The 21351-nt window shown below is 40.7% G+C and overlaps 1 protein-coding gene across 2 annotated transcripts in view; it reads right to left on the reverse strand.

The window, feature by feature from the left end:
• cnot6a (CCR4-NOT transcription complex, subunit 6a) overlaps positions 1-21351 on the reverse strand; it is a 73759-nt gene that overhangs the window by 11353 nt on the left and 41055 nt on the right. For both annotated transcript variants that reach the window (XM_061930513.2, XM_061930514.2), the window contains exons 7-11: positions 14541-14698; positions 14268-14422; positions 12010-12164; positions 11700-11933; positions 4014-4216 (exon numbers count right to left, since the gene is read on the reverse strand). In XM_061930513.2, the coding sequence (XP_061786497.1) occupies positions 4014-4216; positions 11700-11933; positions 12010-12164; positions 14268-14422; positions 14541-14698 (905 nt within the window). The remainder of the gene's footprint in view (positions 1-4013; positions 4217-11699; positions 11934-12009; positions 12165-14267; positions 14423-14540; positions 14699-21351) is intronic.

A 21351-nucleotide genomic window follows, 5' to 3' on the forward strand; every position in this document is an offset into this window, starting at 1 on the left:
CAATCAATGCAAGTCATCAGAATCAGGTAATACACCAACTTATATTCTTGTCTTCATGAAAAAAAGGAATCTATATGTTAAACATGCATGTATATTCATTAAAACACCTTTAACATGTAAACAAAAACAGCAAAATAAATACATATAAATGATATACTGTATATATCAATGTATATGTATGTATATATATATGTATATATATATGAGTGTGTATGTTACTCATCAGTTACTCAGTACTTGAGTAGTTTTTTCACAACATACTTTTTACTTTTACTCAAGTAAATATTTGGGTGACTACTCCTTACTTTTACTTGAGTAATAAATCTCTAAAGTAACAGTACTCTTACTTGAGTACAATTTCTGGCTACTCTACCCACCTCTGATTGTGTAAATGGTAAATAAAAACAGAATATAATGATTTGCAAATCCTTCTCAACTTATATTCAATTGAATAGACCGCAAAGACAATATACTTAACGTTCGAACTGGAAAACTGTTATTTTTTGCAAATATTAGCTCAATTGGAATTTGATGCCTGCAACAAGTTTTAAAAAAGCTGGCACTCGTGGCAAAAAAGACTGATAAAGTTGAGGAATGCTCATCAAAGACTTATTTGGAACATCCCACAGGTGAACAAGCTAATTGGGAACAGGTGGGTGCCATGATTGGGTATAAAAGCAGCTTCCATGAAATGCTCAGTCATTCACAAATAAGGACAGGGCGATGGTCACCACTTTGTCAACAAACGCCTGAGCAAATTGTTTAAGAAAAACATTTCTCAAGCAGCTATTGCAAGGAATTTAGGGATTTCACCATCTACGCTCCGTAATATCATCAAAATGTTCAGAGAATATGAAGTAATCACTGCACGTAAGCAATAATATTACGGACCTTCGATCCCTCAGGCGGTACTGCATCAAAAAGCGACATCAGTGTGTAAAGGATATCACCAAATGGGCTCAGGAACACTTCAGAAAACCCCTGTCAGTAACTTAAGTTGGTAAGTTGGAAGTGAAGTGAATTATATTTATATAGCGCTTTTTCTCTAGCGACTCAAAGCGCTTTTACATAGTGAAAGCCAATATCTAAGTTCCATTTAAAGCAGTGTGGGTGGCACTGGGAGCAGGTGGGTAAAGTGTCTTGCTCAAGGACACAACGGCAGTGACTAGGATGGCGGAAGCGGGGATCGAACCTGGAACCCTCAAGTTTCTGGCACGGCCACTCTACCAACCGAGCTATACCGCCCCAAATTTCAAAGTGCAAATAATTGTGCAGGAACATCTACTGTTTCAAGCAAATAATAAAAAGAATAAGGTACAGTTGTGTTTAAAGTAACAAGGTAAACATCCAGTGTAAAACAACAATGTACACTTTAGTGTCTTTCCACTTTTACATTATGGGAAGCGGTGTCCTCTACAGTGGTCGTTTTTTATATTAGTCTGGAAAACGTTTCTCAGAAAAGTCAACAATATAACTTTTAATAATGTAAATACCTCACAAACTGATGTTTGGTTTTCAGTGTGACGGTTTATGAGGTGGCAAATGATCCCAGCCTTACTTTCCACCCGAATGCAGCTCGATAGGCTCAAGCCCCCCGCGACATTGACAGACGAGCAGGAGAAAAATAGATTGATGGATTGAGGATGTATCAAGTAGATTTGAAAGCACTACTTTAACAAAAGAGTGTTTGGTGATTTTACACATCGTCACAAGCAATTACTGGCCTGCCTCTGTTACTGCTGGGATACTGTGGATTGTGAATTATATTTATATAGCGCTTTTCTCTAGTGACTCAAAGCACTTTTACATGGTGAAACCCAATATCTAAGTTACATTTAAACCAGTGTAGGTGGCACTGGGAGCAGGTGGGTAAAGTGTCTTGCCCAAGGACACAACGGCAGTGACTAGGATGGCGGAAGACCCCAAAAAGCACAGGAAGTATAAAAGTGGCTGTAATCAACAGCACCCCTAAGTGGTTAAATCAAGTAATGCACTTAATTTAGTATTTTCAGCATTATCCATCCATCCATTTTCTACCACTTGTCCCTTTCGGGGTCGCTGGAGCCTATCTCAGCTGCAATAGGGCGGAAGGCGGGGTACGCCGTGGACAAGTCGCCACCTCATCACAGGGCCAACACAGATAGACAGACAACATTCACACTCTAGGAACAATTTAGTGTTGCCAATTAGGGATGTCCCAATCCGATATTTGGATCGGATCGGCCGCCGATATTCGCAAAAAAATGCGTATCGGCAAGGCATGGGAAAATGCCGATCCAGATCCAGTTTTAAAAAAAACTCCGGTCCGTGTTTTCCAACGCACCGATTTAAATAATACATTCCACTTTTCTGCTGTTCCCTAAGCTCCATTCAGCATTTTCCAGCACATCCACAGGTCTGTGGATTCTAACGCAGTTGCTTTTAGCTGCTGGCATTACACGACAGGCTCTTCTCACTCTTTCCTGTGTCTCCCTCTTACAGACAGCGAGCGCACCTTCTTACACACGTCACATACTGTCACGTCATACGTCATATACGTATACGCCCTCTCCCAGCAGAGAGCGAGGTAGCAGCATGGCTAACTTTAGCTGTGATGCTAGCGTAGCCGCTAAGGTGCGCGCCTGCTTTACGCGTCCTCTGCGCACGGCAATCTATGCCACGCACAAAATCAAATAAAAAATTAAGCGCATAACAATTTTCGACATACGGACACGACAGAGAAAACAGTTTTGGTCATCATTGTTCAAATATTGTAACGTCTGTCGAGACGCTTATCTCCATTCGGTGCCACACGTCCACACCATCACCGAGGCAAACATTTCCACATCAACACCGTATGAAAAAAATAGTGATTTTTTTTAGTTGTGATTTCCCTCTCTGCATGAAAGTTTAAAAGTAGCATATAATAATGAAGTATGAAGAAGAATGTTTTAATGTAGACATGTAAGCCTTGAAAGAAAATTTTGAAAATCAAGACTACATTTCCTGCAAATGGGTGTATTTCTACCCTATATTTTAACTTTAGATTTATTCTCATATCAAACTCTTTTAGTTGTCTTTGACACTTACATCCGGCGCACCCCTCCACACACTGGATTATAAATAATGTAAATAATTCAATGTGATTATCTTTTGTGATGACTGTATTATGATGATAGTATATATCTGATAGTATATATCTGTATCATGAATCCATTTAAGTGGACCCCTGGAAAAACTTATTGGGGTGTTACCATTTAGTGGTCAATTGTACGGAATATGTACTTCACTGTGCAACCTACTAATAAAAGTCTCAATCAATCAATCAGAACACATAGAATCATCATACTGATGTGATTATATGCATCAAGTGTTCAATCAAGGCTAAGGCAAAATATCGAGATATATATCCTGTATCGCAATATGGCCTTGAAATATCGCAATATTAAAAAAAGGCCATATCGCCCAGCCCTAGTTCAATGATGCCATTTCTGTTTGTCATGTATAATTTTGTCTATTTTGTGTTTATCCTTGAATAAACAGGTCAGTTTCTTGTTACCAACCATTGTGTATTATTCAAACTCCCCTAATTCAGCTGGCTAGTTGTTATCAAGAGTACTAAAACCCTTTTCAACATGATTCTGACAACTAAGTAGGCTAAATAACTTTAAACTTTAATACATGCTCGGATAGGCCAGTATCGGTCAGTATCGGTATCGGATCGGAAGTGCAAAAACAATATCGGTATCGGATCGGAAGTGCAAAAACCTGGATCGGGACATCCCTATTGCCAATCAACCTATCCCCAGGTGCATGTCTTTGGAGGTGGGAGGAAACCGGAGGGAACCCACGCAGTCACGGTGAGAACATGCAAACTCCACACAGAAAGATCCCGAGCCCAGGATTGAACTCAGGACCTTCGTATTATGAGGCACATGCACTAACCCTTATTCCACCGTGCTGCCCTTTTCAGCACTATATCCCACCCAAATACGGCTTTTGACCACCCTCATACGTTTCCATCATCTGATTACCTTGAAGTCAAACGTGTAGTTGGTGTAAGGCATCAGGCCGTTCTCGTAAGAGCTTTTCAGCTTGAAGCCGTGGGTGATCCTGCCGTTGGACGTGCTGTTCTTGCCGTTGCAGTTGAATTTGGTCAGGCTGTCGCTGTAGCGGAGCTCCTTGAAGTCCTTGTGAGTGCAGTCCACTCCGCCCGTACTCAAGTACTCCACTACGCCTGGACAGAGCGGAGAGGAAGAGAAGTCTTCGTTTGGACGTTGTCAAAAAAAATCAATAACAACAATCATGGCCAACAAATTAGTCTATAATGACTTTTCTCTTTGAGGAAGCTGGATAGCTGTGGTATTGTTTTGTTTGTTCTTATTGCTGCTATGTTACATGAGACTCTTTTTTTTTTTTTTTTAAATCAGTCTGCTAATGCTCCTAAACAGACAAAATGGTTTTATCATCGGAAACCTAAATCGAGCCACAGATCTAGTATAATTCCCCAATGTTTTCAATTAGGACAAAGGTTTATTTATTTTTGTAACAGCCTGACGAGCAATCCAGTAACAATATGAACAAATATTTCTGAATGAAGTATCATATTTTCCGGACCATAGGGCGGACCGGATTATAAGGCGCACTGCCGATGAATGATCTATTTTTGATCAAGGAGTCATATTATTTATTTTTTTCTAAATGTAAAACACTTCCTTGTGGTCTACATAACACGTAATCAAATCAAATCAAATCAACTTTTTTTATAAAGCACATTTAAAATTTACCACAGGGGTAGCCAAAGTGCTGTACAATGAACAGGTTAAAAGATAAAACGAGTACCGAGCAAACACAACACAACACAAACAGAACACGATAAAAAATAAATAATTAAAATAGAATAAATAAAAACATAAAAACAGGTTCACAGCAGGTGTATTATGGGGCGCCATTGCGGGATGGATATCACTCAGTGTTAAAAGCCATGGAATAAAAGTATGTTTTTAAGAGAGATTTAAAAACAGGAAGAGAGGAGGCTTGTCTAACACTCAGGGGTAGGTCGTTCCAGAGCTTGGGAGCAGCAACGGCGAAAGCTCTGTCACCTCTAAGCTTCAGCCTTGTGTCAGGGACCGTCAACAGCAGCTGATCGTCTGATCTTAAGGATCGGGTGGGGCAGTAAGGCTGAAGGAGGTCGGAGAGATAGGTTGGCGCGAGGTTGTTTAGACATTTAAAAACAAATAAAAGGAGTTTAAAATTGATTCGGTAACGCACAGGGAGCCAGTGAAGGGACGCTAAAATAGGGGTGATGTGCTCACGTCTGCGGGTCTGTGTTAGCAGACGAGCAGCAGAGTTCTGCACGAGCTGCAGGCGGGCGAGGGAGGCCTGGCTAATGCCAACATACAAGGCATTACAATAATCAAGACAAGTCGAGATAAAGGCGTGGATTAATTTCTCAAGATCATGTCTTGATAGAAGCGGTTTCACTTTCGCTATTTGGCGTAATTGATAAAAGCTTTTTTGAACGACGCTGCTGATTTGTTTTTCGAATTTAAAATCTGAGTGGAACTTTACCCCCAGGTTTGTGACACAGTCGCTGAGATACGGGGTCAGAGTGCCGAGGTCAACGTTGGGGGAGGGAGAGCGACTTGGACCGAACAACATAACTTCTGTTTTATCTTCATTTAGGCTCAGGAAGTTAGCTGAAAGCCAGACTTTGATGTCGTGCAGGCAGTCAATAAGACGTTGAACCGTGTTATTTTGTGCCATGGGAAAATAAATCTGGCAATCATCGGCGTAAAAATGAAATGCAATACTGTACTTCCTAAAAATAGAACCAAGGGGGAGGAAGTAAAGCGCAAATAAAATTGGGGCAAGGATTGAGCCCTGGGGGACCCCATGTGGTAAAGGAGCTGTGGACGACATAAAACTGTCTACTTTTACACAAAAACTCCTGTCGGTTAGGTACGACCGAAACCAGTTGAGGGCGGCGCCCTTAATGCCCACACAGTTCTCAAGACGAGTGATTAAGGTGGCGTGGTCGACGGTGTCGAACGCAGCAGACAGATCTGAAAGTAATGGTGGTTCTTTGGTCAAAATGTTGCACAGATGATGTTTTAAGCATCATCCTCAAGCCCCTTTCTGACAGTCGCTTCCGGATGCGCTGTTTTGTGGGTGGTCTTATTTACGTGGCTCACCTTCGGCAGCGTCTTCTCCCCGTCATCTTTGTTATAGCGTGCAAGGACGGGAGTGGAAGAAGTGTCAAAAGATGGAGCTAACTGTTTTAATGACATTCAGACTTTACTTAAATCAATAACGAAACAGCATCTGCTCATCCGGAAACAACAACACCGGAAATGTGTCCCGTGAAAAAGTGTCTGACGGGAACTCTCTAATAATTAAAGTTCATTGGGTGAATAATACAACTCACTACACCGGTATGTTTTAGCACTTTCATGATGAGTTTACTGACAGATATAAGTAAGAACTTTACACTACTTTATATTAGAAATGGCAACAGTGGAGGAGGAATGTCCTATAACAAGAAGATAGAGAAAAAGAAGAAGCTTATTGACTAAGGGGTTGGCACGGACTACAAAGGCAGACGCGCGCAATTTTTCAGGATTTGTGCAGATCCCAAACACAGATCCGCAGGTACCAAAAGTTGATATTGCATAATATTGCGAAACAAAACGCCAGATAATATGTCTTACCTTATACACACACACCATAATAATACCGGTATGTTGAAGCACAGTACAATCCATCAAGCGGTGCGGCTTCATTGCTTACCAAAGTTGCAGTAAAACGTTTTGATAGATTTTTGAGTGCCGTGTGTAATGTTCTATATTTTTCAATGGAACATATAAAATGTTGGTGTTGTTTACTTGAGTCATATTGCCATCCTAGTGCAGCCTACACTTATCTCTTATGTTTGAATGCCATCTACTGGTCACACTTATCATTACACCTCACAAACTGATGAATGTTCAATCACGTTGTGCCTCGTCCACTTACACAGCTGGAAGTGCAGCCCAGAAGAACAAAATAAAGAAATATGACTAACACTAGCATAGAAGATGAAACACCCAGGGACTTTAGTTTCACTATCTGCAACAGCTCACCAGTAATCCTGCCACGAATGCGGACTTGCAGGCACTCAGAGAATGTCTATGTGACTGTATGGGTCCTGACTGGGAGAATCAACACACCAACTACCGTATTTTTCGGACTATAAGTTGCAGTTTTTTTCATATTTTGGCCGGGGGTGCGACTTATACTCAGGAGCAACTTATGTGTGAAATTATTAACACATTACTGTAAAATATCAAGTAATATTATTTAAATCATTCGCGTAAGAGAAGAGACGTATAAGATTTCATGGGATTGAGCGATTAGGAGTGACAGATTGTTTGGTAAACGTATAGCATGTTCTATATGTTATAGTTATTTGAATGACTCTTACCATAATATGTTACGTTAACATACCAGTTGGTTATTTATGCCTCATATAACGTACACTTATGCAGCCTGTTGTTCACTATTCTTTATTTATTTTAAATTGCCTTTCAAATGTCTATTCTTGCTGTTGGCTTTTAGCAAATACATTTCCCCAAAAAATGCGAATTATGTTTTTTTCCTTCTTTATTATGCATTTTCGGCCGGTGCGACTTATACTCCAGAGCGACTTATAGTCCGAAAAATACGGGGAAAGGTATTTTTATATGTACCGGTAAATATTTTTTAATCAGACGTTTTGTTTGTGTGTGTGCAAAGATTCCACTCCTCTGATATAATATGTACTAAAAAAAAGTGTCTCTGCTGTTGAAATAACACAATAGTATTAAAAATAAAAATAAACTTTGCCGACAAACAGTGTTTGTGGATTAAAAAAAAAACATTTTGTTCCTGAAATAATCATTGAACTTGTTTGTTGGTACACATTAGTTTTATAGTACCTCAAATTCAAACTGCACTTTGATGTATTTTCATTCAATATAAGGTACAGAATTTGAGTTTTTAAAGCTCCACAATGTGGGTCACCGCTTACCGTTTGCCAAAGTACGAGTGAGAAGCGCTGATGTATAGTCAATAAAACATACTAATCATAATTTACTATTTGAAAGCAATGCATACCTGCCAACGCAAAATGATTGATTGCATTCAGACAGGTTAAAATGTTGCTAAAACCATCACTTTTCTATCAGTCACAGTGACTTTTCAAAACAAAAATATTACAGCAAAAATCATATGGGTTGATTGACATGTTTATTCTGTAAGCTAACTTCAATAGTTTGAAATTATTTTGACAGTTAATGCCAGTTATCCTGTCAACCTTTCACAAGACTTCAATTTGTTAATTGAAAGTATAAACAGTATAAACACTTTTTACAGTAAACAAATGGTAAAACAGTACTAAACAATTCCATAAAAAAAAAAAATTGGTGTCATTATTAACTTTCTGTCCAAGCTTGTATAATCTACTGCCTTGTTCAATTGTAAAAAATATTCTGTGCCTAAAATTCACATTTCTATCACAATTATCATACTGTAAACATGGTAAGCTAACTTCATTAAAATTAATAGTCCTGTCAATAGCATGGAATTACAATTCAAATGTAGTTTTTTTGTAAGCCTTTCAAAAGAATTCAAAATATGAAAAATTAATGCAAATTAATTTAAGCCATCAGACACTTGAAAAGTGGCACATCACATCTCTAATGTAATCATTTTAACTTTTCAACAGAAATAGCACTGCAAAAATATTAAGGACATACTTCTGTATTTTGGTAGTTATGCTGTCAACATTTAACAAGATTTCTTCAACTTGGACTTGAAAGTATAAATAGTATAAACACTTTTAACAGTATAACAGTACTAAACAATTCCAATAGATAACATTGGTGTCATTACCTTTTTGTGGCTAAAATCCAAATTTAGCAACGGCATTAGACTTGTGTTTTTTGTCCCAACGTGGTCTTTTACATCGCTAATTCCTCCGTGTCCGATCGAAAAATCTTGTCTGCACAAGGTGCAATTCGCGTAGTTTTCACCCTTTTTGGAACGAATAATTATTCCCGGATAGGCTTTTGAATATTCTTCACGGAATGACTGCAGTTTTCTTTTCGGTTTAAGACTCGTTTGCGATTTTTCTCCGGCTGATTCCATGATCGTTCGCTCGTTTGGAAACAATGGGCAACAGGTGCCTCGTGCTTGGCAGCGGTGCTATAAATAGCCTCGCGCATGGCATTCGGAATGGCTCGATAGGAAGTTACGGGAAGCAGTGTCGATTGTGATTGTTGTTACGCGATTTCGTTAATAAAACTTAAAAAAACAACAACATTTTAATTAATGAAAAACCGTATTTTTTATCACTGCAACCGTAACCCGGAATAGGTTGATGAAAACCGTACTAATTACGGGAAAACCGGAGTAGTTGGCCGGTATGGCAATGTTGAATAAATGGTACAATGTATTAGGTCCATAAATTGCTAAAAAATTGAGTAGATGGCTAGATATTGTGATGTAAAGAAATGTCGTATTTTTCCCAATTTTAACAAGAGATTTCCCATATTTTGAAATGCAAATGTTGATACTCCTCTAACCCTCAGCATTAAACATAAAGGTGAAATCACCTGATGTTTGATGCTAAAATAACCACATTATTGCCCTATAAAACATTGTCGCTAGTGGTCCGACATTTCCTCAAAAATAACAACTTAAAGCCTTGTCTAGCGGTTTAATGATGTATACTGTTTATGTTTAAGTAACTTTTACAGCAAATGAATACCAGCTCCAAATATCGGTTATCAGCCTCTTTGACAAGTAATCGGTGTTGGCCCTGAAAATACCATATCGGTCGATCTATGTAGAGAAGCAATGCTAACCGCTGAGACAGCTACAATGTAACGTTGCAAATAAGTGCTTAGCACAATTCATTAGCAGAAGTGTAACTGGAACCGAACGGTTAAAATCCAAACAGCGCCATCAAAACAAGTATACAGCATGATGCAACAACAGAGACATTGCAAATAAAAGATGATAACAGGAAATGAAAATTAATATTACAGAAATGCTCACATAAATGTGTTAACTGGCTTTTAAAAATGTCAACAGAAGGGGCAGCTCTCAGCTCATAAGGAAGTGCATTCCACCATTTACGGGGCAACTGACTAAAAGACTTCATCACCTTTACTTTTTAATTTTGTACGAGGTACAAAAAGCAGAAAGCATTGACCTAATAGGACAGTGAAAAGACAACAATAAGTTACACAGAAACTACACATGGCCGAAAACGATATTACCGCATAGGTCATCAGCCAGAAGAGCTTTTGTAACTCTTTTCGAAATGGATCGATTATCATTTAAAAGACAAAGAATACATCGTAATTAGGGATGTTTTTCACGATAATCGTGAAAATGTAATTGGCCATTGCCAATTAATGCCTTTTAATGTCGATCACAAACGTCGACCCTCTCTGGCTGACAAGCGGCTCGCAGCCAATTATGTGTCTAGTTGATCCAGTCAATTTGATTTCCTATTACCGGGTATGCAGCTAATTTTTATTTGACAGTTATTGAAATATCTTGTGTGACATCATGCACAAAAGTGCACTTTATTTGTTTTGAACTATTGTAGTGGCGTTCAATACAAAAAGTGCACTTCAATTTGGTGTTCTTTTGATATCATCTTAGTGACATAATGCACAAAAATGCACTAATAGCTGACAATCTTGCACTTTCTGTTTTGGAAATTACATGAATGTTTGTGCCAATGCTTAACTGTTTAATAAATACACTTTTGCTAAATTGACTTAGTTGTGATTTCCCTCTCTGCATGCAAGTTTAAAAGTAGCATATATTAATACAGTATGAAGAAGAATGTTTTAATGTAGACACATAGAATCATCATACTGCTGTGATTATATGCATCAAGTGTTCATTCAAGGCTAAGGCAAAATATCGAGATATATATCGTGTATCGTGACATGGCCTAAAAATATCGAGATATTAATAAAAGGCCATATCGCCCAGCCCTAATTTGGAGCATTTGTTTTGTGACAAAATTATTTGATTGCAGTAAGAAACATTTAATGTATCATATTTGATTTTCTGTCAAAATAAAGCCAATAATTGGGAGGGGTTTGAGGAATAGTTTTTTGTGTATAAATGAAAAGTTTTAGATCCAAGTTCAACTCATGAAAAATGGGAGCAAAAACAAAATTGCTGCATGTAATTTCTTAAGATTTAAAAAAAAAATACATTTGCTAAAATCTCTAAAAAAAAAAACATTTTCACATTGTCATTATGGGGTATTGTGTGCAATTTTAGGACAAGAATGTATATATTCAATTTTTTAATAAGGCTGTAACATGAAATGTGGGAGAGTTAAGCGATGTGAATACTTTCTGGATGCACTTTTTCCTATATGGATAACTGGCAAATTATGTAAATGAGAAAATACCGTTATTTTGTACCCACCCGGAACCCATCGTCATTTAATAGAAGACCCGAAGGAAACACTGAATAATAATGGATTATTGCACACTACGTCCACAGACTGCCATTTGGCAGAAAATCAGGCCTAATTAATCTTGTTTGGAAACTAACTGTGTCTGCTAATCTAGTTTGTTTGCACAATGAGGCCACCAAACCTAAGCCATTCCTAGCACCACATCACTCTAAGCCTGCAATCACATGAAGTGCATCACAGTTTGACATACCAGAGTCCGGCAAAGAGTTGAGGTCAGCGCAGAGCACCAGTGGAATGGCGTTGGTTTCCCCAGAGACCGATGACAACTTGAGGCTTCGTGTCGCCTTGTCCACTATGTTTTTCACCTCCGACAGGAACATCATGGTCTGGACCAACTTGACGTCAGAGTACTCCGGGTCCCAGTGCATGTGGGCGTTGGCTACCAGCAGCAGCTGCTTCTCCATGCAGTGCAGCGACTTTCCAGCTGTAAGACAGCAGAAGTGATGCACAAAAAGTAAACAAAGGTCTAATTAGGCCGTAGCGCTCCAGTATCTACTCACAAGAGGCCTCCATCATCTCTTTGCGGACTTCAAGCAATACTGCTACCCCGATGTTGTCCTTTGTCATCACTCGGTTCAACATGGCCTCTGAGCCCTCAGAGTTAGCCATAGCCAGCTGGTTGAACTCCACCGTGTGCTTCTGCACCGCACTGAACCTGAACATCGAAATGAGGGGAGTTTGTACATGAATAAAAACAGTTTGACTTTTTCACAAGCATGCTAACGTCAAAATCCACCCAGCAGCTGAAACCACCACATGTGCTATATAACACAAAGTTGTGAAATAGACTTATTTCTCAGTGTTGCCTTCTTTTTATGTACATATTTTTAACTTCTTGTTTTGATTTATTGTGTTCCCATTTAATAGTTCAATTTTAGTGCACTCTGCTGACGGTTGCCAATCAGTGACATCTATAAATAACACCAAATCCCACAATAACCGCATTAATAAGAATGTTAACTCAATGCATTTCCACATGAAACAAAATGTTTGTCCATAGCACACTAACATTACAAATATATTAATTGCATTTCAAAAGACATTGTTTTTTCTTACCCTATACAGGTAAAAGCCAGTAAATTAGAATATTTTGAAAAACTTGATTTATTTCAGTAATTGCATTCAAAAGGTGTAACTTGTACATTATATTTATTCATTGCACACAGACTGATGCATTCAAATGTTTATTTAATTTAATTTTGATGATTTGAAGTGGCAACAAATGAAAATCCAAAATTCCGTGTGTCACAAAATTAGAATATTACTTAAGGCTAATACAAAAAAGGGATTTTTAGAAATGTTGGCCAACTGAAAAGTATGAAAATGAAAAATATGAGCATGTACAATACTCAATACTTGGTTGGAGCTCCTTTTGCCTCAATTACTGCGTTAATGCGGCGTGGCATGGAGTCGATGAGTTTCTGGCACTGCTCAGGTGTTATGAGAGCCCAGGATGCTCTGATAGTGGCCTTCAACTCTTCTGCGTTTTTGGGTCTGGCATTCTGCATCTTCCTTTTCACAATACCCCACAGATTTTCTATGGGGCTAAGGTCAGGGGAGTTGGCGGGCCAATTTAGAACAGAAATACCATGGTCCGTAAACCAGGCACGGGTAGATTTTGCGCTGTGTGCAGGCGCCAAGTCCTGTTGGAACTTGAAATCTCCATCTCCATAGAGCAGGTCAGCAGCAGGAAGCATGAAGTGCTCTAAAACTTGCTGGTAGACGGCTGCGTTGACCCTGGATCTCAGGAAACAGAGTGGACCGACACCAGCAGATGACATGGCACCCCAAACCATCACCCAACCATGCAAATTTTGCATTTCCTTTGGAAATCGAGGTCCCAGAGTCTGGAGGAAGACAGGAGAGGCACAGGATCCACGTTGCCTGAAGTCTAGTGTAAAGTTTCCACCATCAGTGATGGTTTGGGGTGCCATGTCATCTGCTGGTGTCGGTCCACTCTGTTTCCTGAGATCCAGGGTCAACGCAGCCGTCTACCAGCAAGTTTTAGAGCACTTCATGCTTCCTGCTGCTGACCTGCTCTATGGAGATGGAGATTTCAAGTTCCAACAGGACTTGGCGCCTGCACACAGCGCAAAATCTACCCGTGCCTGGTTTACGGACCATGGTATTTCTCTTCTAAATTGGCCCGCCAACTCCCCTGACCTTAGCCCCATAGAAAATCTGTGGGGTATTGTGAAAAGGAAGATGCAGAATGCCAGACCCAAAAACGCAGAAGAGTTGAAGGCCACTATCAGAGCAACCTGGGCTCTCATAACACCTGAGCAGTGCCAGAAACTCATCGACTCCATGCCACGCCGCATTAACGCAGTAATTGAGGCAAAAGGAGCTCCAACCAAGTATTGAGTATTGTACATGCTCATATTTTTCATTTTCATACTTTTCAGTTGGCCAACATTTCTAAAAATCCCTTTTTTGTATTAGCCTTAAGTAATATTCTAATTTTGTGACACACGGAATTTTGGATTTTCATTTGTTGCCACTTCAAATCATCAAAATTAAATGAAATAAACATTTGAATGCATCAGTCTGTGTGCAATGAATAAATATAATGTACAAGTTACACCTTTTGAATGCAATTACTGAAATAAATCAAGTTTTTCAAAATATTCTAATTTACTGGCTTTTACCTGTATAGCTATTACAGTTAAGTTACAATCATTCTTGGTCTCACTGAGCATCATCAGTAAGTCAAATATTTGGAACTCTTTCTAGAAGACCGATACGGCTGACAACCTACTTTTCCGTCTTGTAGAAAATTGCACATCCGTCCACATGTTTGCGGTCCGATTCGGACATGGTCCTAGCTCGTGATTTAGGACTGAAAAACCCGTCATAACCCTGCTCCTTCAGCTCCAGCAAGAAGAAATTGTAGTACTGCTCTGTCTCAACTTCCTGTGTTTCACAATGAAGCCATGTATGAGGATGGATTACAGGAAGACACATTGGCCAACATTTAATAAAACACTGACTAAAAATAAGAAATACAGCAGGGACGACATGCATGTCTCACCTGCAAACTAATTATGTCTGCATTGCAGCCAAGAATCTCCTGCATGATGGACTTCTTCCTGTAGTCCCAGGTTAGAGCCCAAGACGGACAGTAGCCGTACAGCTGCCTTGTGGCGTACTTATCACACAGCACGTTGTAGCACATGACGGAGAACAGTGCTGCAAGACAGAAAGCAAACAAATCAGACATGCTGCAGACTAGCAAGTCAAATTTGTTGAAGAATCAAGAGTTGTGGTGCGAAAGCATTAGATCTATCTCAAAATTTAGTACAAAAATATAGAAAAAGCATAGTGAATTATTTGGGTTTTAGTTGACCTTTATGATGCCAGACACAAAATGAGCATCTCTGAGACGGTCTATAATCATCATCAGGTCTTGAGCTTTGTAAGTTAATGGTCAACCACAGAGAACAAGTGTGCAGGCAGTGTTGGGACTAACGCGTTACAAAGTAACTGTAACGCCGTTAGTTTCGGTGGTAACTAGTAATCTAACGCGTTATTTTTTTATATTCAGTAACTCAGTTACCGTTACTACATGATGCGTTACTGCGTTATTTTACGTTATTTTTCATGTAGTATTGGCTAGAAACAGAAGATCTGAGTGTGTATTATTGCAGCGCTTCGGTGGAAAAGAAAAGGCGTGCTTTGTGTGGGTGGGGGCGGGGGGGGGACTCCCATACCGCAGTTGAGGAGCGCAGGGGAGACGTTCCTCCAGGGCCTATGTACGTCTTCGGGGCTAACAACCTTCACTTTACCCGGCAGTGGGTCTTTACAGCTGAGGGTGAATGACGAGACCGGCGGTTTGTTGCAACTTTGTGATTTTATTGGACGCAGCCATCCACCAAGCTAGAGCACCTGCACGCACTCACTGTCGCCGCTCGCTCACCTCTCTCGCCCACTCACTCACTGACGTCACTCACCTCACATGCTGTCATATCTTAAAGGGCCACACACACACATACGCTACTCTCATAACAACTAACAAGACATCATGGCGAAGCCAGAAGTCGAGTTTTTTAACATGGAGACATTCTCAATACTTTTCTTTTGTCGAGCACAAAGAAAATAACATTTTAGTTAAATGTAAGTTGTGTCTTGGATCAAAGATCCTATCTACTTAAAGTTAAAGTGCCATTATGTTGCAGCTACTTAAAATAGTTTTGTCAATTTGTTCTGGCCTGAAATAAATTGGCCTTTTGAAACATATCTTTGTCTTTGTGTGTTGTATGTAGACCACATTGCTTAGCAGAGTTCAGTGATGCAAATGCATGTCAAGTTGATCAACACATTGTATTATTCTCCAGTGCAATAACAGTACTGAAATGAAGGCTAAAAGGGCATTAATGGGAGCCTTAAAAAAAAGGGGGGAAAAAGAAGTAACTAAATAGTTACTTTTCACAGTAACGCATTACTTTTTGGTGTAAGTAACTGAGTTAGTAACTAAGTTACTTTTGAAATAAAGTAACTAGTAACTGTAACTAGTTACTGGTTTTCAGTAACTAACCCAACACTGTGTGCAGGGTGTATTTACGTCAGAGTTTCTACAGATATCGGCAAATCTAATTAAATGCTTTTTAATGCCATTGAACAAAAAATGTAATGCCCCTGTCCTAGCGCATTTTGTTATTATATCTCGTCAAAAGCTTACAATTGTCTGTATACACACAATTATAAGCATTTGACTTAAATAGTTGAAACTCTTACTATCTCATGAATTAGAATTGGCTCGCAAGACTGTTTAATCTGAGAATTTAAAAGCAAAAGTGGCTTTGTTGGTCACCCCAACACCGGTCACTTTAACAGCCGACTGTTGATTAATTAATATCATGTGTGATTTCCATTGAGGAAAGTTTGAAAGTCTTTTTGCACATGCTGCAGAACACCCCTACGGTTTTACTAACCGGCTTTAACCAGGTTTTGAAAGGTTAGCCAGCCACTTTTGCGGTTTCCTGACATTGTTTCCTTTTCTCACTTTCGCCACAGCATGAGCAGGTTCACAGGATGTAGCATTCTGAGTGACGGTGTTCTGACTTTGTGCACCGGCCGTAGACAATAGCCAATTAAAGGGTTTTGCCTGTCAATCAACGCACTGTACTTTTAATTTTAATATTTAAAAGGGAACTGCACTTAAGCACTCTAAATAAACATCCAAATCTTAATTAGTTGATCAATATAATGTACCCAGTTTTAAAGCCAGAGACAAAGACACAGACGTAGCAATTTATCGATGCCCGCAACGTTAAGTTTATTTTCATTTATCATTTAATATTGTATTACTTTTTTTAATGCCTCTGGAGATAATATGTAATGCTTTTTAAGGCCTTCATTATAATTATGGGGTTCCCCAGGGATCCATCTTGGGGCCTCTCCTTTTTATCCTATACATAAATGATTTTGTAAACTCCTCCGAAACTTTTCATAAAATAATTGTTGCTGACGATACAAATTTGTTTACCTCACACAGGAGCCTACACGATCTACAAGTAACTGTCAATTCTGAGCTTGTGAAAGTGGATTCCTGGTTCAAATGCAATAAGCTCTCACTTACCGTATTTTCCGCACTATTAGCCGCACCTAAAAACCACAAATTTACTCAAAAGCTGACAGTGCGGCTTATAACCCGGTGCGCTTTATATATGGATTAATATTAAGATTCATTTTCATAAAGTTTCGGTCTCGCAACTACGGTAAACAGCCGCCATCTTTTTTCCCCGTAGAAGAGGAAGTGCTTCTTCTTCTACGCAATCAACCGCCAAGGTAAGCACCCGCCCCCATAGAACAGGAAGCGCTTCTTCTTCTACTGTAAGCAACCACCCGCCCGCGTAGAAGAAGAAGAAGAAGCGCGCGGATATTACGTTTCATTTCCTTTGTGTGTTTACATCTGTAAAGACCACAAAATGGCTCCTACTAAGCGACAGGTTTCCGGTTCATGAAAAGACGCAATCTCTCCATCCGCACACGGACTACTATTTCACAGCAACTGCCTAAAGACTTTCAAGAAAAGCTGGCTACTTTCCGTGCATATTGTAAAAACAAGATAGCTGAAAAAAAGATCCGGCCAGAGAACATTATCAACATGGACGAGGTTCCACTGACTTTTGATATTCCTGTGAACCGCACTGTGGATACACAAGAGCACGTACGGTGAATATTCGCACCACAGGGAATGAGAAGTCATCCTTCACTGTAGTTCTAGCTTGCCATGCTAATGGCCAGAAACTTCCACCCATGGTGATATTCAAAAGGAAGACCTTGCCAAAAGAGACCTTTCCAGCCGGCGTCATCATAAAAGCTAACTCGAAGGGATGGATGGATGAAGAAAAGATGAGCGAGTGGTTAAGGTAAGTTTACGCGAAGAGGCCGGGTGGCTTTTTTCACGCAGCTCCGTCCATGTTGATATACGACTCCATGCGCGCCCACATCACGCTGGTTTTTAATATATTATTAAAGTTTGACTGACCTATCTGACTGTTTTTTTGACATTCCTTTAGCGCAGTTAGATGCGGCTTATAACACGGGGCGGCTTATAGGTGGACACAGTTTTGAAATATGCCGTTCATTGAAGGCGCGGCTTATAACCCAGGGCGGCTTATGGTGCGGAAAATACGGTAATGTAAATAAAACTAATTTTATTCTATTTCGTTCTAATAAAAACCGGACAAATACTGAGCACTGCCATATCAACATCAATGGGCAGGAAATACAGAGAGTGTACTCCACAAAATTCCTGGGGGTCATCATTGACGAATACCTCAATTTCAAATGTCACATTAGCCATCTGTTAAACAAATTATCCAAATATGTTGGCCTGTTCTTTCACCTTCTTCATTATCTTCCTCTTTATGCTCTACTCACACTATATAAAACTCTCTTTGAACCACATCTAAACTACTGTAATGTCATCTGGTGTAACACCTTCCCTACCTACCTTCACAAATTAGAATCCATGCAAAAGAAAATCATACGGGCCCTGTCATGGTCCAAGTTTAATGCCCCCACTCGACATCTATTCCATAATTACCATCTCTTAAGACTGACAGAGTTCAATATTTATCAAAATGCTTGTTTAACCTATCAAGTCATTTACAGGCTGAATCTTAGGCTCTGTAGCTTGGTTCCTATCTACCATCCCCAGCATGCCCACAACACTCGTAACTTAGATCTGATATCAGGGAAACATCGTTTACTGGATTGTATCGCTCGAAGTGTTGTATGCAGGGGACCAAAGATTTGGAACCTGCTTAATGAGAGCCTCAAGATGCTGTATCCATTCTCCAACTTCAAAAAGAAACTGAAAACTTACCTATTAACCACCTATATTTAATGCCTCATGTGGGGTAGACTACTGTTGGGTTTTGCATGGTTGAATGAATGTATGTATGTATGTGTATGCTTGCTTTAGTACTATTAACTTGTGTTTTTTTTGTTTTTGTTTTTTTTGTTGTTGTGCTTGCTACCATGTTTCATCATTCCATGTACCGTATTTTCCGCACTATAAGGCGCACCTAAAAACCACAAATTTTCTTAAAAGCTGACAGTGCGCCTTATAACCCGGTGCGCTTTATATATGGATTAATATTAAGATTCATTTTCATAAAGTTTCGGTCTCGTAACTACGGTAAACAGCCGCCATCTTTTTTCCCGGTAGAACAGGAAGCGCTTCTTCTTCTACGCAAGCAACCGCCAAGGTAAGCACCCGCCCCCATAGAACAGGAAGCGCTTCTTCTTCTACTGTAAGCAACCACCCGCCCGCGTAGAAGAAGAAAAAGCGCGCGGATATTACCGTACGTTTCATTTCCTTTGTGTGTTTACATCTGTAAAGACCACAAAATGGCTCCTACTAAGCGACAGGGATCCGGTTCATGAAAAGACGCAATTTCTCCATCCGCACACGGATTACTATTTCACAGCAACTGATATTCCTGTGAACCGCACTGTGGATACAACGGGAGCACGTACGGTGAATATTCTCACCACAGGGAATGAGAAGTCATCCTTCACTGTGGTTCTAGCTTGCCATGCTAATGAAACTTCCACCCATGGTGATATTCAAAAGGAATACCTTGCCAAAAGAGACCTTTCCAGCCGGCGTCATCATAAAAGCTAACTCGAAGGGATGGATGAAGAAAAGATGAGCGAGTGGTTAAGGTAAGTTTAAGTTTACGCGAAGAGGCCGGGTGGCTTTTTTCACGCAGCTCTGTCCATGTTGATATACGTATGTTTGTGATTGCACATTTGCGTACATTTTGGGAGTGAACAGAGTTGTTAGAACGCTGGTTTTTAATATATTATTAAAGTTTGACTGACCTATCTGACTGTTTTTTTGACATTCCTTTAGCGCAGTTAGATGCAGCTTACAACATCGGGCGGCTTATAGGTGGACAAAGTTTTGAAATATGCCGTTCATTGAAGGCGCGGCTTTTAACCCAGGGCGCCTTATGGTGCGGAAAATACGGTATATTTAATGCTCGGATTCAGGAGGAACAGTGTGGTTTTCGTCCTGGTCGTGGAACTGTGGACCAGCTCTATACTCTCGGCAGGGTCCTTGAGGGTGCATGGGAGTTTGCCCAATTAGTCTACATGTGCTTTGTGGACTTGGAGAAGGCATTCGACCGTGTACCCCGGGAAGTCCTGTGGGGAGTGCTCAGAGAGTATGGGGTAACGGACTGTCTGATTGTGGCAGTTCGCTCCCTGTATAATCAGTGTCAGAGCTTGGTCCGCATTGCCGGCAGTAAGTCGGACACGTTTCCAGTGAGGGTTGGACTCCGCCAAGGCTGCCCTTTGTCACCGATTCTGTTCATAACCTTGATGGACAGAATTTCTAGGCGCAGTCAGGGCGTTGAGGGGATCTGGTTTGGTGGCTGCAGGATTAGGTCACTGCTATTTGCAGATAATGTAGTCCTGATGGCTTCCTCCGGCCAAGATCTTCAGCTCTCACTGGATCGGTTCGCAGCCGAGTGTGAAGCGACTGGGATGGGAATCAGCACCTCCAAGTCCGAGTCCATGGTTCTCTCCCGGAAAAGGGTGGAGTGCCATCTCCGGGTTGGGGAGGAGATCTTGCCCCAAGTGGAGGAGTTCAAGTACCTCGGAGTCTTGTTCACGAGTGGGGGAAGAGTGGATCGTGAGATCGACAGGCGGATCGGTGCTGCGTCTTCAGTAATGCGGACGCTGTATCGATCCGTTGTGGTGAAGAAGGAGCTGAGCCGGAAGGCAAAGCTCTCGATTTACCGGTCGATCTACGTTCCCATCCTCACCTATGGTCATGAGCTTTGGGTCATGACCGAAAGGACAAGATCACGGGTACAAGCGGCCGAAATGAGTTTCCTCCGCCGAGTGGCGGGGCTCTCCCTTAGAGATAGGGTGAGAAGCTCTGTCATTCGGGGGGAGCTCAAAGTAAAGCCGCTGCTCCTCCACATCGAGAGGAGCCAGATGAGGTGGTTCGGGCATCTGGTCAGGATGCCACCCGAACGCCTCCTTAGGAAGGTGTTTCGGGCACGTCCGACCGGTAGGAGGCCACGGGGAAGACCCAGGACACGCTTGGAAGACTATCTCTCCCGGCTGGCCTGGGAACGCCTCGGGATCCCCCGGGAGGAGCTGGACGAAGTGGCTGGGGAGAGGGAAGTCTGGGCTTCCCTGCTTAAGCTGCTGCCCCCGCGACCCGACCTCGGATAAGCGGAAGAAGATGGATGGATGGATGGATATTTAATGCCTCATGTGGGGTAGACTACTGTTGGGTTTTGCATGGTTGAATGAATGTATGTATGTATGTATGTGTATGCTTGCTTTAGTACTATTAACTTGTGTTTTTTTTG

This window comes from Nerophis lumbriciformis, linkage group LG36 (genome assembly GCF_033978685.3).
Source record: "Nerophis lumbriciformis linkage group LG36, RoL_Nlum_v2.1, whole genome shotgun sequence".
NCBI classification, from domain to species: domain Eukaryota; kingdom Metazoa; phylum Chordata; class Actinopteri; order Syngnathiformes; family Syngnathidae; genus Nerophis; species Nerophis lumbriciformis.